At 40.2% G+C, this 23,613-nt stretch overlaps 1 protein-coding gene across 4 annotated transcripts in view; it reads left to right on the forward strand.

Moving 5' to 3' along the window:
* UBR3 (ubiquitin protein ligase E3 component n-recognin 3) overlaps positions 1-23,613 on the forward strand; it is a 4,226,407-nt gene that overhangs the window by 3,047,636 nt on the left and 1,155,158 nt on the right. For all 4 annotated transcript variants that reach the window (XM_044075499.1, XM_044075501.1, XM_044075502.1 and 1 more), the window contains one exon: positions 4,129-4,265. In XM_044075499.1, the coding sequence (XP_043931434.1) occupies positions 4,129-4,265 (137 nt within the window). The remainder of the gene's footprint in view (positions 1-4,128; positions 4,266-23,613) is intronic.

The following is a 23,613-nucleotide window of genomic DNA, read 5'->3' on the forward strand; positions in this document are numbered from 1 at the left end:
AACACCTAAAACCTGAAAATCCCTAAAAGCACCTATTTATGACAGATCTTATATATATGTATGTTAAAAATATAAATATAATAAATATAATAAATATATGTTGTAAATATAATCAACTAAATTAAAATACTGGTGATGTTACAATTTGTAATATTAGTGTAAAGGATGGAAAATAATTTTACGGGCATGCAAGTGAAAATAGAAAGCAGAATCAAATGAGAAATAGTGAGATGAAGAAAGGAGATGCATAAGATAGTTTTAAAGATAAAATACTGAAGAAGTATTGCTGCTCAGTTTCTACTTTACTTAAGGAGTACTAACTACAGCCTACTCTCAACAGAACAGATGACAAAAAAGAGATGACTTCTTATTTACACATCGAAAACTTAGTAGTAATAATAGTAATAATACTGTCTGTGTCATCTCAGCTTAAATTTAGTACTGCAGGATGGAACTACTGTCAGTTTTATTAAGCTATCAAGAAGACAGTAAGTTATGGTTACATTTCCAATGAAGTAACACACTTTTATGTAGATCTTTCTTGTATGTTTAGTACAACTTTGAATTCATTAGTGCACAGTAGTAATGCAGACCTGTTGACAGAATAACGTTTTGAAATTGTAAGAAGTAATTTATATGATGACTAGTCCTAGGTATACAGAATGATTGTGCACTGATTATGGAAAATAAATAAAAAACGCTGTAACATATTAACATGTAGAATGTGAGATGTACACATTGTGTGATATTAACAAGAATTGTTTACAAATGAGCAACAGTCTGTACTTGAGTTGCACTGCTTTGCTGTAATGCGATTGAGAGACCTGCATATGATAGCATGTCTCTAAATCTCGCTACAGCCCTACTGCAACCTTTCTGAATCTAATACCATGCACATTGAGACGGGTTGGCATTCCATTAAGTAATCTGCAGGTATGTAGCACTAAACTTTGAGAAACTGCTGCTTTGCCTTTCTGAAATAAATGGGTGCAGCATAACTATTAGCCATGTGTACTCTTCATGACCTTTGGGCAAAACTGGAAAAATCAATGTACTATGCAGCTTCCTTGTAACAAGGATGTACATGACATCTAAGGACTTAATTTATATATTCTATGTGCATGATGACACTGCTTCTCACCTCTGTGTTTCTGCTGATTTCACCAGTAAGGCTTTACATGTTGCTTAGAAGCAAAGCTTTAACAATCACTTTAAATTTGCATGCTAAACAAGGCAGATTTGCATAGTACATAAATGGTTATGAATGCTGCCCACTGTCAAAGTTGGTACAGAACAAAGGGTGTATATTTACTTTATGCAAGAAATGAAAAGACAGCAGATGTAGAGTAAACGGCACAAGTTATAATTTCTAAAATATTGTCACTACAACTTAAAGAACAATTTCCAAACTGATAAAGCATCACTTAGATTAACCTGATTTATTTTGGTAATGTTTATTATATTTGTTGACTTTAATGTGTCGCACAGAGACTGAAGTGTTTATAAGATTTACTGCAGATACATATTATGACAGTTTGGAAAATTATCCAGTGGTAAATGAAATGCTGAGATCACAAAGTAATATACATACATTTGTACCTCAGATAAATTAAAATCTTGATATGGAGTATTATGATCAGGTCTCTGATCATAACCATCTTGTTACTGTGTTTGAGATATGGATGTGAGAAAATTCACCTTGAGGGTGAAGCTCGAGAGGTTAATCTTAGCACTCATCAGCTGGGTTATAATCAGACAGACCCAATCATAATTATATGTAGTGCGTTATATGTAGTGCATGGAGCTTTACCTGCACCTATCTGCTATAGAAGATGCATAAAAAAAGCAGCAGAACTAAGTGCTTTACAACTTCATAATCAATAATACACTTACAGCTGCCACAGAGTACAAGATTCCAAAAGACTTGCTCCCTGTGTTAAGTGACTTAGTCTGGTGTAAGGCCTGTGTATAAACCAGACTTAAACTGAGAGAACATCTTTCAGAATTAAACCCATAGAGTGGCCATCACAAAAGGCAGTGAAACAGTGGAAGGTATAAACAGCTTTAAATGTTATGAAGCACTTCATTCCGTCTTTCTTTCTTTTTTTTTTTGGAAGGCTGAGCGAAATGTTTATTATAGATTCACACACTGCTCTTCTGAGGTGATCGCAGTTATTAGTGTGGCACAAGAGTGGTGCTTAAAAGTCCATAGCTGCTCTTGGTACTTGGTGGTACTGACTACTGTTTTTTTTACTGTCTGGTAGATACTGTCCAGTGTCTCAGATAGTTTTAGTGATAATCAGAAAAACAAGTTAACATCTGCAGCTGACTGAATAGGGATCTCTTTGGTTCTTTTTGCAATACCTTTGAAAGTTTTAGCCAGTAGTAACAATTAGATGACCTTCTTGATTAAAGATACAGCTCTTAACAGATGTTAAGCAGATATTTTTGGATGTAAAATTTACTAAGGATACTACTGTTTTTGGTAACCCAGGTGATGACCTTTGGGCAAAACTGGAAAAAGGAAAAATTCGGGTCTGCAGTGGCACAGCTGTAAAATACTTCCATCCCATATTATCTTCAGTCGTTTTAGTGTATCAGAAGACACTTCTTTAAGAAGAATGGACTGTTCTGGTGATTGTAGCAAGAACAAGACAGGAAACTTTGAACATATTAAAGAAGAATCCAGTAGTTAAGGGAGTGTGTGGGATCTGATACTATTTTCCCTTTATAGCTGCTAGCCCTAATTGTGTGTTTCCACACTCTTTTTATATTCATTTTGCCCAAGCTGTTTGTTGTCAGCCACCTGCTAGTCAACCAGCCCATTCATTCACCATCAAAGTGGCAAAAGATTACCGGGGGGGGGGGGGTCATCATTCAGACAACCATCAGTATGGTCTGAGCATTTATTTATTTCTGGTTTTTTTTTTTTAGTCCTGTTCCCTGCACACACTCACAGTGAAGCTCAGGGGAGAGACATGCCATGGGTTGACCAACCACAGAGAACATTCCCTCACTTCTGCAAGGAACTTACCCTCCATGCAGTCCTGCCCTTCCTTTCCAACCAGTAGTGGTGGCTTCTCCAGTATCCACCAGGAAAGAAAAACACTGACACATCATGCAGTCCAGTTCTTGTGGAAAAACTACATTTCTTTTTTTCCTCTTTGTAAAGGGAAGGCAGAAATACTCTCATCACATTAACTGAATCATATCACCAGATAACCTATGCCATTGTGGCTGCGCCATCATCTTAAGAATTATTCCTTGAGTGGAAAGCACTGCCAAGGCCAACTGTAGTTCATTATTCCGGGTTATTGCCTTTTTACATTGGTTATTCTAGGCCTTAATATTGTATTACACTGCTGTGAACTGGCTGTTGTTATTACCTTCAATGAATGTGAGAGTTTGGATGTCTAGTCTAAGAGTAGGGAGGATTTTGAAGTCAGGGCTTTAACAGACTCAGGTAGATAGTTCTGCTTACCCACCTCCCATTTATATAAATGGCTTGTTATTCAAGAAGTGTCACCACCATCATCATCATATTTGGAGGTTGACTGTTAACCTCCAAATATGACAGGGTGATGATCTGTCACATAGCTTAACTCCAGATTTCCTAAGGCATTTCATTCAGCATGCAAGCCACCCTTCCTCCATGCTCTAAGGTTCTTTGGGTTGGCCTTTATTATTTTTTGTAGGTGTTCTTGATACAGTTTAATGTGGGAGTAGTCCCACATTTTGAAGTCTGGTTTCTTTTCGGAAAGAACTGAGGAGCTGAGGTTCATCCTGCTTACCTGAAGAATGACAGGAAGACTGACCTGGAGAAAGAGTACCCTGCTTATTGATGTGTCCTCTAAGATCTGGAGTTATGGCAAGTTCACTGTAACTACACTTTCCATCTATGTAAAGTACTGACCAGGATAACCATGTACGTTACATCCTTATCATTACAATAATTTCTTAAATATATATTTTTTCAGTGAATCATTTTGTCCAGAAACCAGCGTGTGATAAACTTACTGCTGAATAAAAGTGAATAGTAACATAAAATTTGACTGAATTACATTGTCAATTTTGATATAACCAGTTGAAATTGTATAGCATTAACTGCTTCTTTGCATTCCCATGCAGTCTGAAACTAACCTTAGCAAAGAAATGGAGTCTGTGATGAAAGATATAAAAAGCAGTACCCAGAAGAAATATACAGACTACAGCAAGACCCCTGGCACTCCAGACAATGATTTTCTCTTCATGTATTCTGTATCCAGGTCAGTTATATGAAACAGATTTATTTTTAATACCTTTTAAGGAAAATTAACTTGATAATCTGTATTGCACTGTAGCTGAATTTATATTGTTTAAAAATGTGTATATCATTAATCAGGGTTGTGACACTGCTGTTGCCACTCTGATTTCTGCATTTTTATTTGCTTAGTCATTTTCTTAAGTGAAATTTATAAGCATAATTTTGCATTTTCATACTACTTACCAGCTTCAACTTAATATTGTTGTTGTACACTTTCACCATGGTTAATAGGAAAATGTTTACATGTTAGTGATCCATTTATTGGCTCTGATAGTCTAGGGGAAAATGGATGCCGTTAGCTAAAACCTTTTTGAAGTATCGCAAAATTGATGGTCTTTTCATATCCAAGTCTTTTGCCTTGTGCACAGGCTGCCACTAGAATTCTAGTAGTATATTTTTGAGAAGTAAAATAGCTTTAAAGTCTTGTTATAGTAGTCTTTGGTTATTGCATTTGCAGTAGCATTTAACAAAAATAATTGGTCTTTAAAATCATTATTTGAAGAAACTCATGATTTTTTTTAATTCTTTTTGCTTTATTTTGAGACAACCTATATTTTTTATCAACTTAAGAGTCTAATAGTTTGACCTCTCTAATTAGTTTTACTGTGTTGCATTAAAAAAAGTATTTTTGATGGTATACTTGATTTTTGAAAAAGGAACTATCTTGGTTTTGGCTGCTTACTTTCACATCTTTTAAAATATTTGGTACCATAAACATCCTGGAGTAGAGACCCATGAGATGCATGCAGATGACCTTTAAGGACATCAGGTGTTACAGCTATATGGCTTCTGAATGTCCATGATTTTATTTTTCATTTTTAAGTCTTTAAATTCAGGCCAACAAAGCCAAATGCCCCTAGCTATGGATGTGCACATTTCAGCCTTGTTATGAACTCATCAGCCTTTTGACCTCACCAGCACAAAGATCCTGTGTTTCTAGAGTATAGCCAAACAGTCTGCATATGCTATGCTGACAACTTCATAACAAGGCCGAAACGTGTATGTCCACAGCTAGTGGCGTTTGGCTTTGTTGGCCTGAATCTTTCCATAAAGACTTAGAAGGAAAAAGTCATGGACATTCAGAAGCCGTATAGCTGAAACACTTGATGTCCTTGAGGGGTCATTTGGATATATCCCGTGGGCCTCTATTGCAGGAGATTTAAGGTACCACACAGTGAAAGCTCTAGGTTTTTCTTGTAGTTTTTACTAATTGGTTTGTCTGTGTGACCTTTTTACTTTTTGATTTTGTTTGTTAGTTGGGATATTTTGTAGACACCATAATGGTTATGGAGATCAGCTAGGTTTAAAGACCCTGTGTTTCTAGAGTACAGCTAAACAGTGTGCTTATGCTGCACTGCAGGGGTCATAAGAAGGCTGAAATGTGCATGTCCACATCTAATGGTATTTGGCTTTGATGGCCTGATTCTGTCTGTAAAGACTTAAAAAGTTAAAAGCAAAAAGTCATGGACATTTAGAAACCATATAGCTAAAAAACTTGATGTCTTAATGGTCATTTACATATATCCCATGGGCCTCTATTACAGGAGGTTTAAGGTATTATACAGTGAAAACCCTAGATTGGCTAGGTTTTTCTTGTAGTTTTTACTAATTATTTTGTGTGTGTGACCTTTTTACTTTTATCTTTTAAAATATTATGACAATGTTTTTATTGTGCCACTGATCCTTTTTCAACATCTTGTTTAGTTTTAGGGATTTTTGGTATCTAAAATAAGAGGTGACAGGACATAGGACACTTTTTCTGTACTACATTTTTATTGTGTTTAAATGCAGACTTTTCTGATTTGTTTTCCAGTAGAATTGTTTTTTCTTCATTTATGGTGAAATTTGTTTTGGACTTGCAGAGTGCTTGTTTCTATTTCAGGCTTGTTCATGCCTTCTTCATTGTATAGTTTAAGAAGCTAATTTCTTTTACTAAATTTTGGTTTATTGTAAATGTCAGTGAGTACTGTATCTGTGACTGTTTGTTGCCTTGGTCAAGAGGGTTTTTTATGTATTTATTTATTTGTTTTTTTATTTATTTGTTATGGTAAGACTTCTGAATATGTCCCTTTTTAGTGGTGACTTCCTTAGAATCGCACAATGGACAAGTAAAGGCAGAGGGATGAAACTCTGCACTGGGGAGGCGTCTTGATAACATCTCTTAATCCTAATCCTTTGTGCTAACTGCCAAACAGTGAGGATCCTAAGGTTAGAATTCTCATCCCTTAAAACAGATTCCTAATGCTGCATCTAGCGGTTGGTTTATTTCTTTCCAAGGGTATACCTTCTGATTGTCCCAGGGAATTACTGTTTGATCACCATCTTACATCCTGATGTTGTCATTCTTCCACTTTGGAGCATTTTAAGCACTTATCAAAGTGTGGTTTGCTGACCATCCAGGCAAACCATAAGCGTAAATTTCATGAGCTTTTTGTGGTAAGAGTTGCTGTGGCAGATCAACAGTACTTTTATACTGAATGTGAAAAGGAGTCCTTGGGGTAGGCTTATATTACAGACTTCCATTGCCGCTGTACAACTTGCATTTATGATAGATAGGTGCGTACATAATTGCAGTACAGAGCAGTGTGCACATCTGATGCCAAGTGGTACATGCATAGGTTTTTGAGATTGGCATAGGAAAGTAAGAAAATGTTCCAGATTAGTCATGAAAGGCAAGTGCTATGTAATGCAAGTCATAACTGTCAACCTCCTAGTGCATGAATTCTAGACAAAGCCAAAACTATGGAGGCACAAAAGACCCACATTAGGAACAGGTTTTTAAATATTGCTCTTATAAACTCACAAAGTTGCTAAAGTAACTAGTTTTGTATTGGCATGCATTTTATGAAGGATATGACGTCTGAAACACCATTGTCTTTCCTTATTTAGTAACTTCAGTCCTCAATGATTTGCTCAAAAAACACATATTTTATGAGAAGTTGACCCAAAATATGAGAAATTCTGGGCAGAAAGGTATGCTATTGACAGCTGCTTCTACTCAGCTAATTTAGGCCAAGAAGCATTGTTTAAAAAAATTGTCAAATACTTCTCATGCACCTACTCTGATATGAATATACAAGGAAGCTGATGAAAAATAAAGTATGATCTCTAAATTACTGAATTTTTTTTGGGGGGGGGGCAGTGATAAAGCTTGATGCAGTTTGGCTGCATATAACACGGTATACTAGATTTCTGTTAGAAAATAGAATCATGAGTAAGTCATGAAGAAGGAATGCTGTGTTTGAAACCATGTAGCCAGCAACCTGTCAGTTGAAGTTGAAACTATTGATGTTTACAGAATTAGATACAGAGTACTCTGAGCAGTTTTCAATGTAAAAATGCATCTTTTGTAATGAAAGGAGAGGAACAAATATTTTCTAGTAGTAAATTAGCAGGCTGTGCAGTATGATGCAAATGAATTGATTCTGCACATTTATTTTTATAGAGACAGATATAAACATTCATCCTTTGAGAAAAATAGGTAACAAAATGTATTAAGTTTTAATCATGGAGGAGACATACCAAGCAATCCTATACATTCTCAGTTAGAAGAGTAAAGACGGCTTGCAGATTTTGGTAGTAGAGTGTATAGTAACGTTAATCCTTAAGAGATCACATCTGAAATGTTTTAAACAAATGTTTATGAAAATAAATGAGTCATTGCATTATTAAGTAATTGTTATCATGTAATAAGCGATGTGCTGTGAGAAATGAATTAGCTCAATATCTATGGTAAGGCAACTGTGGGGTTAATATATTTAAATTATGATGCCATGGAAGGTAAAGTCCCTCATGGTGAGTCCTGGAAGTGAATCCCTTCACTTTGGGGTCTGTGGGGAGGGGGATGGACGGAGTTGCTGCCCTCTCCTTTAAGTAACTTGTTTAGTTTGTATTAAGATGATAATTGTACTAGACAGCTCCATGGCATAGAAGGAGAAAGTCATGGGTACACGCGACCCAAGTTCATTTAGCTGCTCAGATGCCTGTAGTAGCTGGCAAGGGAGGGAGTGAGTGGCAGCTACTGGCTTGTACATACTGGAAGGAAAGAGGTGGCTCTGCCTTACCATGCAGGTGAAAAATAACAGGAGTACTGGATGTTCATCGTGCATACAGCTGCAGTCATAACAGAAGGGTTTTCCTGCCGTCAGGCGGGTCCTCAGTCGGCCGAATTCCAAAGTCTAGGTCCGGCGTCGGTTGTCGTCGCTTCCTCCCTGACGTCAGTGCGACAGGGGTATAAAAGATCCAGCCAACGCCATTTTCCCCAGTCTTTCTTGCCGTGCGGTGCCCGAAGCAGAAGCAGTTCGCAAGTGCCGGTCGGCCAGCTCCTGAGATTACGAATATTCTTCAACCGAAGTCTTCTTGAAAGCTAAGTACCCTGTTGGGGAAACTTTTCTTGCCTCAGACCGATGTCAGACAAAGTTAATAATTGCATTTCTTGTGTGAAGCAAATACCGCATAAGGATTTTCATTCCCTCTGCATTCCTTGCCTAGGCCCAGACCACGACATCTCGGCCTGTCGTTTTTGTGCTACATTCAACAGAGTTCGCCCAACACTATTTTGGCAAAAAATTTAATTACATTATGTCATTGGATACTCCAACTCCAGTTTGAAGTAAAAGACGCAAAGATAAGGACAGACATACGAGGTCCGCGACTTCTACCGACACCACGCCAAAGCCGACCACAGGTGGTCTGGTTCTCAATGAGGGGCCTACGCAGCCCCTGACTACCGACGACACTTCATTGGCAGTGTCTTCTGTGCCCGAGATCGCAGGCTGTTCGGCCCACATCTCGACTACAGATACCAAAGCCACTACTGGCGGTGAAACTCAGAGTTTAGATAGACCTGCCACCTCTCAAGGTGTCTACAGGCCTTCCTCTTCTTTTTCCATCAAGGCTTTCACTAAGTCTAAATCAGCCATGCATACTAAAAAACAAGCTCCATAGGGCCCTTCTCAAGGCCCCATGCCTAAAAAGTAGATGCTCAAAATGGCTGAGGATTCGATTACTCTTATTAGGGGTTCTCAACCCCCCCCCCGGACAAAAGACCCAGATTGGAGGAAGAATCCCCCTCCTCGGACCAGGCCTCCATTATTTCAGAACATTCCGAAGACCAGGAACATTCTTACTCCCCTTTTGAAGATACTGATGCAGAGGAGTCCATTCCTTCTGTCTCCCCCCCCTGGGGATTACTCTTTTGGGGAAACCTTACATACCCTGAGGGAACACTTCCACTGGGAAGGCCAAGAGTACTCAGACTCCAAGAAAAGGCTTAGGGATTTCCTCTTGCTCCCTCAGCACAGGCCTCTGGCTATACCTCCTGTCTTAGACATCCTATTTGACATGTATTCGGAGGCCTGCCTTAACCCAGATTCTTTACCTCCAGCTCCAGTCAAGCCTGACAGGTATTACCAGGTTCCTGACTCACACCAATTCCTATACAAAAGCCATGCGGCTGACCCAGAAACTATATCACAGGGTCCCAAGGGAATTAAAGCCTCCACTGCTAAAAATCCATTACCTTCAGAGAGAGATTCCAGAGCTTTAGAGAGGTGGAGGAAAAAGGTTTACACCTCGGGCACCTTAACCATGAGGGCATTAAACTGTCAGTTCCATATGTTAAAGTACCAGCAATTTCTGTTATCACAGTTGAGAAACAAAATGTCGCAACCTGAACAATCAGACTTGAAGGAGTTGCAGGATTTGATACATAGTGCAGAACAAGTGGGTAAACATACCTTGCAATGTGGTTTTGATGCTTTAGAGGCCTCATGTAGAGCTGCTGTTACAGGATCAGTCATACGTAGACATGCCTGGCTCAAAGAGCAAACCTTACCAGATCATGTCAAAGCTAAATTACTAGATGCCCCTCTGCAAAAAGATGTATTGTTTGGTGTTAAAGCTGAGGTGGTATTAAAGAAAATGGAGGAGAAGGCAAAATCAATGCAAACAGTAAAACATTTCCTACAGGTACAACCTCCACGTTTCAGTAGAAATTGACCTTCCAAAAATTGGTCCTTTCCAGCCACGGACAGACCCCAAAGAGGTAGATACAGGCGCCCGAGGGGCAGAGGGCAATCTCAAGGATCATTTAGAGGCAGACAATGGCAAACACCCACACAAAGAGGTGGTGAGGATAGTTCACAGCCATTCAGAAAGCAGAACCAATGACTTTCCCCTTTGCATGCCAAGCAAGGCTCAAATGGCAGCACCTTTAGGCGGAAAACTGGCATTATTTTCGAAAAATTGGCATATTGTCACAAAAGACAAATGGATTCTGGACATTATAGACAGAGGCTACAGATTTCCCTTTCACACCCTTCCAAAAATGAGAGGCATGCCAAACCTGCCACACAATCAAAGGGCAGAGGCACAAAAACAAATTTCAGATATCATGGACATGAAAGCTATTCAAGAGGTACCTGTACAAGAACAGGGTCAAGGTTTTTATTCCAGACGATTCCTGGTACCAAGGAAGGGAAAAGATTGGAGACCTATTTTGGACCTATCCATCCTAAACACATTTTTACTCGTGCCAAAATTCAAGATGCTCACTTTACAGCAGCTTCTTCCCATGCTGGGCAAGGAGTCTTGGCTGGTAACATTGGACCTCAAGGAGGCATACCTGCATGTCCCACTCAGACAAGATTGCAGAAGATACCTCAGATTTCTTGCAGGTTCAACCCATTATCAATTCTCTGCATTGCCCTTTGGTTTATCTACTGCTCCCAGAGTGTTCACGAAATGCCTGGCATCAGTAATAGCCTACTGCAGACTTCATGGGATACAAATATACCCATATCTGGACGACTGCCTGATCCAAGTGGACAGCAAGCACATACTTATGAAACATCTGGCGTTTGTAATAATGTTGTTGAATTCTCTGGGATACACAGTCAACAAAAAGAAATCAAGGCTAATACCCTCTCAAACAATAATTTTCCTGGGTGCCAGCTTGGATACAAACACCCAGATGGCCTACCTCATGCCAGAGAAACAAGGGCAACTAACTCAATACTTCAGAAAACTGGCAACTTTCACCAGGCTAACTGCAAGGAAAATCCTGCAGGCTCTGGGATTCATGGCATCTTGCATCCTACTAATCCCATGTGCAAAGCTGCATATGAGGAAACTTCAATGGTACCTAAAAAACCTATGGTCTCAACACAGCCACAGTTTGGAAACAGTAATACCACTAATTCCATGTCTTCAAAAGGAATTTTTATGGTGGGCTCAAGCATGCCAAAGAAACACAGGTCTCCCATTCTGCAAGCCTCAAGCAAATCAAATCATCACAACAGACGCCTCGGACTACGCCTGGGGGCGCACATGACAGATTGGTGCATTCAGGGCAAATGGTCCCAAAAAGAAAAGCACCTACACATCAATCAGAAGGAAATGCTAGCAGTAATAAATGCTATTTTAGCTTTCAAAGACCTACTACATCCAGGCCAGCTATTGATAAGGACGGACAACACCACAGTAATGTGGTACATAAACAAACAGGGAGGTACCCACTCATAACCCCTATGCAGGCAAGCCATGTCTCTTTGGAACATGACTCTGGAAACAAATCGAGCTTCAAGCACAGTACCTGCCAGGCAAGGAAAACACACTGGCAGACAACCTAAGCAGAAATATGACAGATCCACACGAATGGAAGTTGCATCCTCAAGTTTTCACAAAGATAATTCAAGCATGGGGAAGGCCAGACATAGATCTCTTTGCCTCCCACAGAAATCACCAATTGGCAAAATTCTGCTCAAGGACCTTTCATCCACAGGCCTGGAAAGTGGACGCACTCTCTTTCAGTTGGGCAACAATGACAGTTTATGCCTTTCCACCTCTCCCTCTGCTGCCCAAAGTTCTATTAAAAACCAGAGCAGACAGACCAAAGATGATTCTCATTGCTGCAGACTGGCCAAGACAACACTGGCACCCACTCCTGAAAAGCATGACGCATTCCCCACTGTGGATCCTGCCTTTAATGCCTCTCCTACTGACTCAGCACAACTTCAAAACTATTCACAGTCAGCTGAAAACACTCAATCTAGCTGCATGGAAGATTCCTTAAATTCACAACAGGCTCTACTCTCCAAGGAGGTGCAGGATGTCATTTTGGAGGCCAGAAGACCTTCTACAAGAAAAGCCTACTCTGCAAAATAGAAACAGTTTTGTGACTGGAATGAGAAAAAGGGTCAGAATCCTGGAATACTGAATTTACCCCAAATATTACAGTACCTGGCTGAGATGCTAAGCAATGGACTTTCATTCTCCTCCATCAAAATCCATGCCTCAGCCATTTCTGCAGAATACAACACTGATCCTCCTTTATTCTCACTCCCTCTTAAGACAGTTTCTCAGAGGGGCTAAGAATATAAAACCCCCAGGAAACAACCAGTACCTGCTTGGGACCTCAATTTCATACTAGAAAAACTGACCTTGCCTCCTTTTGAGCCAGCTGCTTCAACAGAACTGCAATACTTGTCTTGGAAAACAGCCTTCCTCCTGGCAATCACTTCAGCTCGCAGGGTTTCGGAACTACAAGCCCTCATGGCTGTGCAGCCTTTCATCATTTTCCATCAGGACAGAGTTACCTTACGAACCAATCCGTCCTTTATGCCAAAGGTAGTATCCAGGATAGCCTTGAATCAGGCTATCCTCTTACCTACCTTCTACCCTAATCCTCAAAACAAAGGGGAAAGACTACTGCATTCCTTGGACATTCACAGACAGCTGCATTATTATTTGGACAAAACAAAGCCTTTCAGAAAATCTGAGCAACTCTTTGTGTCCTATGCTGCAGGAGCTCAAGGGAAGCCTATTTCCAAACAGATAATCTCAAAGTGGATAGCCCACTGCATACGCTTTTGTTACTCTTTTCATGGTAAATCTGTACCTGCAGGCATCAGATCTCACTCCACAAGGGCCACAGCTACCTCTGCAGCTTTCCTCAGGGGGGTTCCTACCAAAGATATTTTGGAAGCAGCCACTTGGACTTCCGTACATACCTTCTCCAAGCACTGTCATCTACCATTATACTCCAAATCTAGAGCAGGCTTTGCCACTGCAGTCTTGCAGGGCATCTTAGCTCCTCCTAGTTCCACCTAGTGCCTACCACCCCTTTTATAGCTTTGGGATTCTACCCATCTGTTATGACTGCAGCTGTATGCACGATGAACATAGTACAGTTTTGTACCTACCATAAATGTAGATGTTCGAGTGCTAATACAGCTGCAGTCCAGGTTTCCCTCCCTCCTTCCCCTCTTGGACAGGCCTAACGGCTAACATCTCCTCATACAACCTGTTTGGGGTATTCTTTTATGTTGTATTTGCTTGCAACTACTGTTTTTTGATTATATTGCATTGCATTACTACATCATTTTATGTATTGCCTTCCTTCTGGGGGCACCTGACATCTGGGGCAAGAAAAACTGAAGAAAATGGCGTCAGCTGGATCTTTTATACCCCTGTCGCACTGACGTCAGGGAGGAAGCGACGACAACCGACGCCGGACCTAGACTTTGGAATTCGGCCGACCGAGGACCCGCCTGACGGCAGGAAAACCCTTCTGTTATGACTGCAGCTGTATTAGCACTCGAACATCTACATTTATGGTAGGTACAAAACTGTACTGTATTTAGCTAGTGGAGTTGTTAGCCAGATAATCCTCACTGCCATTACTGCATTTACACTGTGAAGTCAAGGAAAAATGGACATGCAGAGATGTACTTCTTGGAAAGCAGTGATTATGGCTTGGAGGAGCCACTTGGGGAGGTACTCCATTGGGGATAGAGGGAGAGGGTAGCACTACTGAATGATTCTTGCTGGGAACAGAAGGCTAATACAGATTGCTGAGCAGGAACAAATGAGACATAGGGTTCTCACCTAACCTGGGAATACCTGTCTCCCTTTCCAGCGGAACAAGGTGGACCAAATAGATGAAGCTGATGAAGCCATCAAGAAAGCAATATTTGTACCTTATTTCCTCTTTAATTGTTTTACTGCATTTGAGTTTGTAAATCTGCTGCTGACTGTTGGCAGTTTTGAACGATTTCAGTGTATATTCCATTTCTATGTTGCTTATCTTCTCATTGGATACTCAGAGAGTTGGAGTGTGCAGATTCTTAAGATGATGCTTCATATTCTGGAAGTTACTGATCACTGCTATTTTATTTATTTTAGTTGTAGACCTGGCTGTGTTAGTTTTTCCCCACCAATTTGGTGTGTGATCCTTTAATTTGCAAATTTTATATTGGTAATAATTTTTGGTAGCATGATTTTTGATGTGTTGCCATAAATATAGTATCCCAAAAACGTTAAATACATCTTTGCAGTAAAGATGAAGCTATCTTTAATAGATTTTAATTGAAAGTCTTGTTACAGTAGCAGTAAAAAAAAGTCCTGGTATTTTAGCATCTTCTTCTTGGCATGAATCTGTGTTCTTGTGGTGGCGATACACATCAAGTTTGTATTACTTACTTCTGAATATGTAAAATGTCTTGGGAAACATTGTGTTATGCAAAAGAATAAGCTGTTGCAGAAAGCTGCTTTTGTGTGTAAGAAACTGTCAATGAATGCAATTCTTTTTGAGAATATCTAAATATCTCAAGTGTGCTTTTAGCTTCCATGGAATCTGCAGAGATCATTATTTCACTAGACAGGGCAAAACTGAAGAGAGACTAGTCCATTGGACCAATCATTTTCAATTTATTAACAAAAGTCAAAGCTTTCTTGTAAATATTTTGGTAAATATGATATATTTCGCCTCTTCTCAGGTGAGGCTTGTCTAGTTGTTGCCATGGTTATTCTTTTACCTGTAGTTTAGTATACCTTTACATTTTTAACAACTACATTAGTCAACACTAACAAATTGCAGATTTTGCTGAATGAGGTAATGTATGTGTCTGTGTCTGTGTGTGTGTATATATATATATATATATATATATATATATATATATATATATATATATATATATGCTAAATTGTATGGAATACACTAATTAGAAATGCTTTCAAATTAAAGCAGAAGAGTTAAGAAGAATGGTTAGAGGGAGGCAGTGTAACAAGCTATCCAAAGTAATGATAATAGGCAAAACAGGGTAGGAGGTAAAATAAAGGAGGATAAAAGTATGCAGTAGCATAAACAGAGTTAATGAGGTATGAAATAGCGGCAACAATATGAAAAAAAGAAAAGCTAAAAGAACAAAGTTATAGGGAAGTGTAACAGTCAAGCAGTCACGATTGTCGAAGGTAGTTTAGTTTCTGATTATTCTCGAATTAATTTCTCCAAGTCTTTTGGGTTTCTAATACCATGACGGGAATTAACCCCATTCCTAATTTCAAGTAGGATTAAAATTCATGAAATTAGCATTGTTTCAGTCTTTGATGTTAGCCAGAAGTGTAATTTGCAGCACATACAATGTGCCTAGAATTGACTCCTGCAATTACATGTATCCATAACATATCTAAGTAAGATTGTAAATTATTTTGTACATGTCTGAGTATCTTTTTTCCCCATTCTGCCTGCACCTCCTGGTATTTTATGACTTTGTGTCTCTCTCTGAATAAGACGGTGTAGTCACCAGGTGTAGCAATTTCAGTGATCAATGCTGCTTTTGTCTTCTTTTCATGGATTTTTCTCCACCTCTTTTTTTTGAACTGTTGGTAATTGGTGATCCCATGTGATATAAACTTCATCATTTTATATAATGCTTTGTAGCTTATGTTTCCAATACTTCTCAACTACTTCAATATTATAATGTCTGCACAATCTCCAGTGCAACATATTTGCCACATTACTATGCCGTTTAGTATACAGTCCTTCTGCCATTAATATATCATACCCAGCAACAAGGTGTGTGACTATTTCCAATTCTGTTTTATAAAACTTGCATTTGTGTGTTTCTCCCCTCGTATTCAGTGGACTACGTAGTCAACTGTCCTGGGCCACCAGTATTAACCTTTTGTCTTTTGGTTTAAATTCTCCTCTCGTTAACCATTCCTGCATTTGGTCTTGATCAACTTGAGGTTTTTCCAAAAAATACCTATACTTGTAACTATATTTATGCATTTTCCATATTTCTTGCCTTTTTATTTTATCCTTCACCTTATATTTTTTTCTTTTATTTCTTTTGTTTTCTGGCACATTCAGTTGCTGTCTGATTTTTATCTACTTCTGGTTTGATTTCCATTCTCACTTGACACCAGTATGCTTCTGCTAAACTAAGCAGGGAAGTTATCTTAGACTTATTCTCCTCATGTTTTAAAACTTTCACTATGTTTGGATCTTGTGAGGTCAGCAGATATGTATGCAGTCCTACGATTACAGATTTATACATGTAATCAGTTTCAAGGAGGCCCATACCTTCTTTAGAATGGGAAATATGTAATCTTGGTATACACTGATTTTTATAAGTTGTTTGATAAGCTTGAAACATTTTTCTTGTCCAACTCAACCAATACCTTTTGGGACCAGTCATTCACTTCAGAACTGTAAGTTAGGACAGGACGAGCAAATTGGTTTATTGCTTGGACTTTTTTCCTAAATGTCACAGCTGTTTTCAGTATTAATTTAAGAAGCCTTCTAAAATATTCCTTGCTAAGTTTTATTCACATTTGTTCATGTTTTATTGTTGATTCTTCATCAGTTCCCAAATATTTATACACTTCCTCTTGCTCAAGTTCTTTTATTTCACATTCCTGTCCCACACTGATATTTTCTTGGTGCTACAGATTTCTGGCTTTAAAGGTTGCTTTTGCACATTTATCAAGACCAAATTACATTCTTATATCATCTGGAAAAATGTTGACATCTTGTAGTCGTGCTTTCAATTCCTCATCTGATGAGCTGTATAGTTTTAAGTCATCCACAAAAAGGAGATGAGAAATCTTTATACTTTCTTGTTTTCTTAGAGCCAAATTGTAGCCATGACCTCATCTGTTAAATGGACAGCTTAGTGGGTTAAAGGCAAGACAAAAGAACAGTGGTGACAGAGTCACCCTAGAATATCCACCTTTGAATTGTTATCCTTGAAATAATAAATTGTCCTTTATCATGGCTTAACTGCAGAGTGGTTTGCCACTCTTTCATGGTTGCTGTAATGTACTCGATCAGTTGCAAGGTGTAACTTACGCATTTGTTAGCACTGTTTTATCCATGAATGTGGGATGGTGTCAGATGCTTTTTTATAGTCTGTCCTTGCCATACGTAGGCTCTTCCTCTTTTTACAGTTCTCCATTATGACTTTATTTAACAACAAATGATCCTTTGTTCCATATGCCTTTCTTTTGTTACCCTTTTGTTCTTGTCAACGTTAATTCCAGTGTATAGTTTTACATCGTCATAAGGCAAGTTATTGGTCTATAGTTTTTAGAATATCTTCCAGGTTCACTCTTAGTGAGGAGTATTGTTTTTCCTGTTATTAACCAGGTTGGCATCTGTTTGTGATGCACATGTAAATAGTTCTTACTCATGGCTAAATCTTCATGTAAAGATGTTAGTACTTTTAGCTAGAAGTTAGGTACTGCATCTGAGCCTAAGGTTTTCCATTTAGGAGCTTTTCTTAATTTTGTTTCAGTTTCTCTGGCCATTACTTCATCCCATTTCATATCCTGTACTCTTGAACTTCTTATTTTTTCTTTTACTTATTCTTCCCATTCAGCATCTTTGTTATGTTCCCCAGGATCTTTAAAGATATTTCTCCAAAATGTTTCTTCTTTTTTTGGTGGTGTTTCAATTAATTTTGCCTTGTTTCTCAGTTCTCTATAAAACCTTTTTGGGTCATCAATAAATTGTTGATTTTGTAAGTTTTTCTGCCTGTGCTGATATATTTAGTTTATTATTTGCAATAGTGTGCAATATATCCTGATTGATTCTAATATTGTGCACTGCTTTTATCACGTCTATCTTTCTGAGTATTTTTGTTGATCTTTTCCCTCTTTTGTGCTCTTCTAACAGTGACACTTCTTGTCTTAATTGCTTTGTAGATTTCTCTGTTCATTACCTCTATGATGGCATTTCATTTCTCCCCTTCCTTTCCCTTACTCCCCTGCATTATGTAGTAAACAAAGAAAAAAACCTCTGGTATTCCACCACAGCAGAAATCCACCACGATAGAGTCCTGTGTCAAACAGCAAGCAAATTTAATGGAAAAAGTAAAAACAGCATTAAAATTCCATAGTGATAAAACGATAAGCGCTTTCAGCTAACAGATTATGTTACAGTCCTCATAGAATAAGAACAGTCTGTAAAGGGATGGAGCTTCCTTAAAGGTAGACAGTAGTGATCGGAATGATCTGAAGAAGGCTAAATAGCTGAAAGAGCTTATCGTTTTATCACTATGGAATTTTAATGCTGTTTTTACTTTTTCCATTAAATTTGCTTTCTGTTTGACACAGGACTCTATCGTGGTGGATTTCTGCTGTGGTGGAATACCAGAGGTTATTTCTTTGTTTGCTTCAGGTTTTCCACTGGTAAACCTGTAACAAGTGTAAGATAGTTTTTTCCTTGCATTATGTAGTAAGGTTTTATTTAGCTGCACAGTAACATATCCTGCTTACATCTTGTTATATCGAATGATTTTCTGTGAACAGTCCTGATAAGTGTATTCATTTGTTTTATCAAACTTCTAACATTTCGGGGTCTTATTGACTTTCTGTAGTCTATTTCTTTCACTGATATTAATACATCTATGCATCTCTATTAAATCAAGCAACTCTTCCCTTAGCTCATTTTCTTCTAAACTGAGGGCACATTCTTTGTTCTCCATTTTCTGTGGGCATTCTACAGAAAGTTACAGAGCATCTTCCTGTGTCATATTCTGTTCAGTTTCATCCTGTGTCATCCATTGCTCTTTCACATGGGAACTCACTGGCCTATCACTTCACAACATTGACTGCATCGTAGTTGCCACACTTTCCTGTGCCTTCCCTTGCTGTGCAACTCCAACTGAACTTTTATACTGGTTTCCTACTGAAGGCTCCAAAGTATCTTTTTATGGCAACTAATCAGATGTTTCCCGCTCCACTGGTTTCTCCTTAATTTGGGGATTCATTATTCTATCTTGCTGTGGTGTTGTCACAGTTAGATGTTCTATATTAAATCCTTCACTTTGCAGTAATCCATAACTTCAGTTTCTATTTATTTAACTTCTCCAGTGTTAATCCTCCTTTCTATTTTCCTTCTTTGTTTTATTTATTTAGTTATTTTTTTGTATTGTGAAATTTTCCATATCCAGATGCCGTTGCCTGTGTTTCTCTTCAAATATCTTTGGTGCTGCTCTTTTTGTATTGATTAGTTTTGCTTTCTACTTTGCATAAATATTGCACCATATCACATCTCTTTGTCTTTCCCATGTCTGTATTTCTTCAGATGTCTCCTGTTCCTCCTGTTTCTTATTAATTTGGAGACTCATTGTTACATTATGCTGTGATATAACCTGTGTTAGACTTTCTGCACTAAGTCCTTCACTTGGCTGGTTTTCTATAACTTCAGCTTCTATTTTTTTTTAACTTCTACTTGACTAATCTTCTGTTCTATGTTACCCCTTTGTGATCTTATTTTTTTTATTGTGAAATTTTCATATATGGGTGCCTTGCCAGTATTTCTCTGTGAATATCTTTGGGGCTCCTTTTTTGTATTAATTTGGCTTTCTCCTTTGCATAAATATTGCACTATAACAGATCTCTCTGTCATTCCCATGTCCATATTTCTTTTTCAGTATGTTGAGACTAATGTGGAAAAAGCTTTTTTCGTCATATCCAAAGTATATGGGTGTCTGACTAGTAGATTATCTGTTACAGTCCTCATAGAATAAGAACAGTCTGTAAAGGGATGGAGATTCCTTAAAGGTAGACAGTAGTGATCATTAATCAACTTGTGTGCAAGAGTGGTAAGAAGAAAAGGAGGACATAGATGGGTAGGAAGCTGTTTGGTTTTAATGACTGAAGTAGTAGTGCTCTGAGTGAAGACTGAGGTGCACAAACCACAGAGTACACATTCTAGTTATGCTGGAAGACAATGAGCAGGGTCAAATGTTGCAGTCTGGGTAACAGAACCCCATTAGCATGGGGTTCTTTTTAACATCTTTAGTTAGTATGTGGGACATTCTGTATACAACTGTGAGCTATCTGAGAAGTCTGTTACTCTGCCATTCTAAACATGGAAGGAAGAGTAGTGTTTGATGTTAAGTTGTCTATCTCGCCTTCATTCTTGCTGGATGGGTTCGGAGCCGACCTCGGCTCCGACTCGGCCACTCTAAAAGCTCGAGAGTTGGTTCCACCGGCTCGAGGCTCCCCTTATATCCCACAATGCTAGGCGAGAGTTACCTCAGATCTCGTTTGCCGCTACAGCTTCGAGGTTGGTTGCTTCTACCGGTTCCTGGTGAGTGTTAGCTTTTTATACTAAAAAGTTATTCTTTTTCCCCTTTTAACCTTAATTCTTCACAAATTAGTGTAGGATATAGTTATTTATCCCCCTATTTTTCCCCGTTTTTATTAAAAGAACCGCTGGTTCTTCCCTTGGGCCTTTGGCCTTCCCTTCCCTAGGGTGTGTTTGTGTAGTTACTTTTTTGTGCTTAATTTCTAGTATTTTTACTAAAATTGTTAATTATTTTTAGTATTAATAATTTTTCTGACAGGGTATAACTGTGTGTTTGGTGTGTGTTAGTGTACACCTGTCAGTTAGGATAATGTCAAAGGAAGCAAAGGTCTTGATTCAAGAAGTGTGATGCGTGCTGTCAGAAAATGTCTCTGACAGACGCTCACACTTCTTGTGTCTATTGTCTGGGGCCTTTGCACCTGCAGGACTCCTGTGCTGTGTGCCATGGCTTCAGCCCCAGGGTCCTGCAGGAGAGAAAGAACAAGTTAATTTTGAGAGGCTTGTTAAAACCAGAGGATTCCCTGTCAGTTTCAACAGGGAAGCCCTCTAAGGCATCGCGGTCTTGGCTCCGGCTTCTGAGCCGAGACCTCAGGTTGTTCAACCTTTGCCTTTATCGGCTCCGGCTGGAGCCGATAAGACTCAGTCCACAGTTTCTGTGGCTTCCTCGCTCCGCCGGAGCCGAGGTTATCGAGGTACCCGTGTCGGCTCCGACAAGATCTTCGGAGCCGACAACCAGAAAGAGGTCTAGGTCACCTTCTCTTGGCTCCGTTCATTCGGCTCCAGGATCTCCCCTGCTGTCTGAACGGAGCCAAAGGTCTCATTCCTCTAGGTCATCGAGGCTTTCCGATCATGACCTTCAGAGGGTGGTGAGTCGACTACTTAAGTCCGAGGCACTAGCCCAGATGCTTCAGAGCCCGACTCATCAGTCGGTGCCTGCCCCGTCCATCAACTCTTTCCTCCTTCGACTCTTTTGAGTTCGAGCCGCCGTGTCGGAACCGAGACTGTGGTCACTTCGAGCCGAGACAATTGTCTTCGCTCCGTCGGCTCCGTTTTCTTCCGTGGAGGAATCTCGGCGCCGGACTTCCCTCGTCGGCTCGAGGGTGAGTGGCATCGGACCCTTGTCCGACCCCTCTCCTCTCGGTGCTTCGCGCTGGTGAGTTCGGCTCTGACATCGCCTCGAGCCATCACTGTCGGTGCCGAGGGGGTCCTTAGCTCCTCGGAGCGGGACCTCTGGCTCTGCCTGACAGGGGTGCTTCGAGGTCATGCGGAGTGTGTTAGAGCCTGGCTCTACTCCACAGTCGGCTCCGTCAGCCCCTCCTCTAAGCTGCCTCAGGGTAAGTCGACTCACTCCCTCATCCCGGACCGCAGAGAGCCAGCTCCTCAGGAGCCCCTTTGGGATTTCATCCTCTTCCGAGGCCTCTCCTGATTTGGCAGAAGAGCCCCTCGAAGAGGAAGTGCAAGAGGAAGCACATTGACTCACCTGAGTCTATCACGCCGGACACAGATCTGGATGATTCTGAGGGTTCCCCTGCCCCTTCTGAAGATGTCTCATTTGCAGACATTCTGGAGATCCTTAAACAGAGGGGAAATTGGCCAGCCCTCAACCCTTCGGAGGACGAATCTGTGTATCTTGAGGCGTTTGGCTTTCGCCCTTCCACCTCCTGGGTGTCCCCCTTGACCCCCTCATGCAGGTGGTTGCTAAGAAGGCATGGACGGCTCCTGATTCAGTGGACCCCACTCCCAGGAGACCCTCCAAATTCATCACAGCTCCATCAGACAAGCAATTTTTATCAAAAGGAGTTTCTGTGGATGCTATGGTGGTAGCTGCCGCCACAAAGAAGGAACTGGCTGATCCTTCAGTGCCTGTCCATCCACCTAACTAGCAATCTAGGTCCATGGATAGGTGCGGGAAGCGGATGTTCTCCTCAGCGACTTTTACCATGCTCGCTGAATTTCCTGTGCCCCTTCTCTCGTCTTCAAAAGGGCTTGGTCAAGGAAGCGAGTGAAATTTTGAAGGGCCCTACAGCTGCGGGTTTCAAGAGAAAATGAACACGCAGCTGGCTATCCTTAATTCCATTTCCAACTCCTCCATGCGCCTCTCTTATGCGGCCGATGGAGCGAGCAGAGCCGCAGGAACAGGGTAGCTTTACGTAGGCACGCCTGGATGCGGCTATGCAACTTTGCGGAACCTTTCAAGACGTCTTTCACGAACTCCCCTTTTGATGGATCATCTCTTTTTGGTCCTCAAGTGAAAGACACCCTGACTAGGTGCGAGACTGATGGCAAGACCCTTTCTGCCGTCGGGGTCCGTTTTTCAACTCCTTCTAGGCCTTACCCCAAAGGCCAGAAGGGTGGAAAGATGTGGTTCCGTAAACAATCTCAAGGGACTTCGCCTGACGCACAGAGTCGCTTTTCCTACCAGAGGCAGAGGTGGGAATAACAATGGTAGACGCCGCCTAGGGGCAGGGGGTCCGCAGAACCAGGGCAATCGAAGCCTTTCCTGATAAGCCCTTTCAGCATCCCTGAGGTGTTGCCCGACTGCCCCTCTTCGGAGGCAGGCCGGGGAAGATTGTCACTGTACCCCGAAGCCTGGCTATCCCTTACTCAAGACAAATGGGTACAGTCCATCATTTCAAGGTTATTCTATCCCTTTCTTCGCTTTCCAAATCAGTCAAAAAAATCCCTTCCAGATGTTCCACCCGCTCAAAGGGATATAGCAGCTTTGGAAATTTCAAAACTGCTTGCAAAAAGAGCTATTCAGCCAGTGTCAGCAGACCAACAAGGATCCGGAATCTACTCAAGGTTCTTTTAGTTCCAAAGAAAACAGGGACTGGAGACCAATTTTGGATCTCAGTATCTTGAACAGATCAGTCAAGAAAACAAGATTTCGGATGGTCACGCTGCAATCCATTCTTCCCCTATTGGGAAA

The sequence above is a fragment of the Protopterus annectens genome, chromosome 6.part1 (assembly GCF_019279795.1).
Source record: "Protopterus annectens isolate FY-2018-M chromosome 6.part1, PAN1.0, whole genome shotgun sequence".
Classification (NCBI taxonomy): Eukaryota; Metazoa; Chordata; order Ceratodontiformes; family Protopteridae; genus Protopterus; species Protopterus annectens.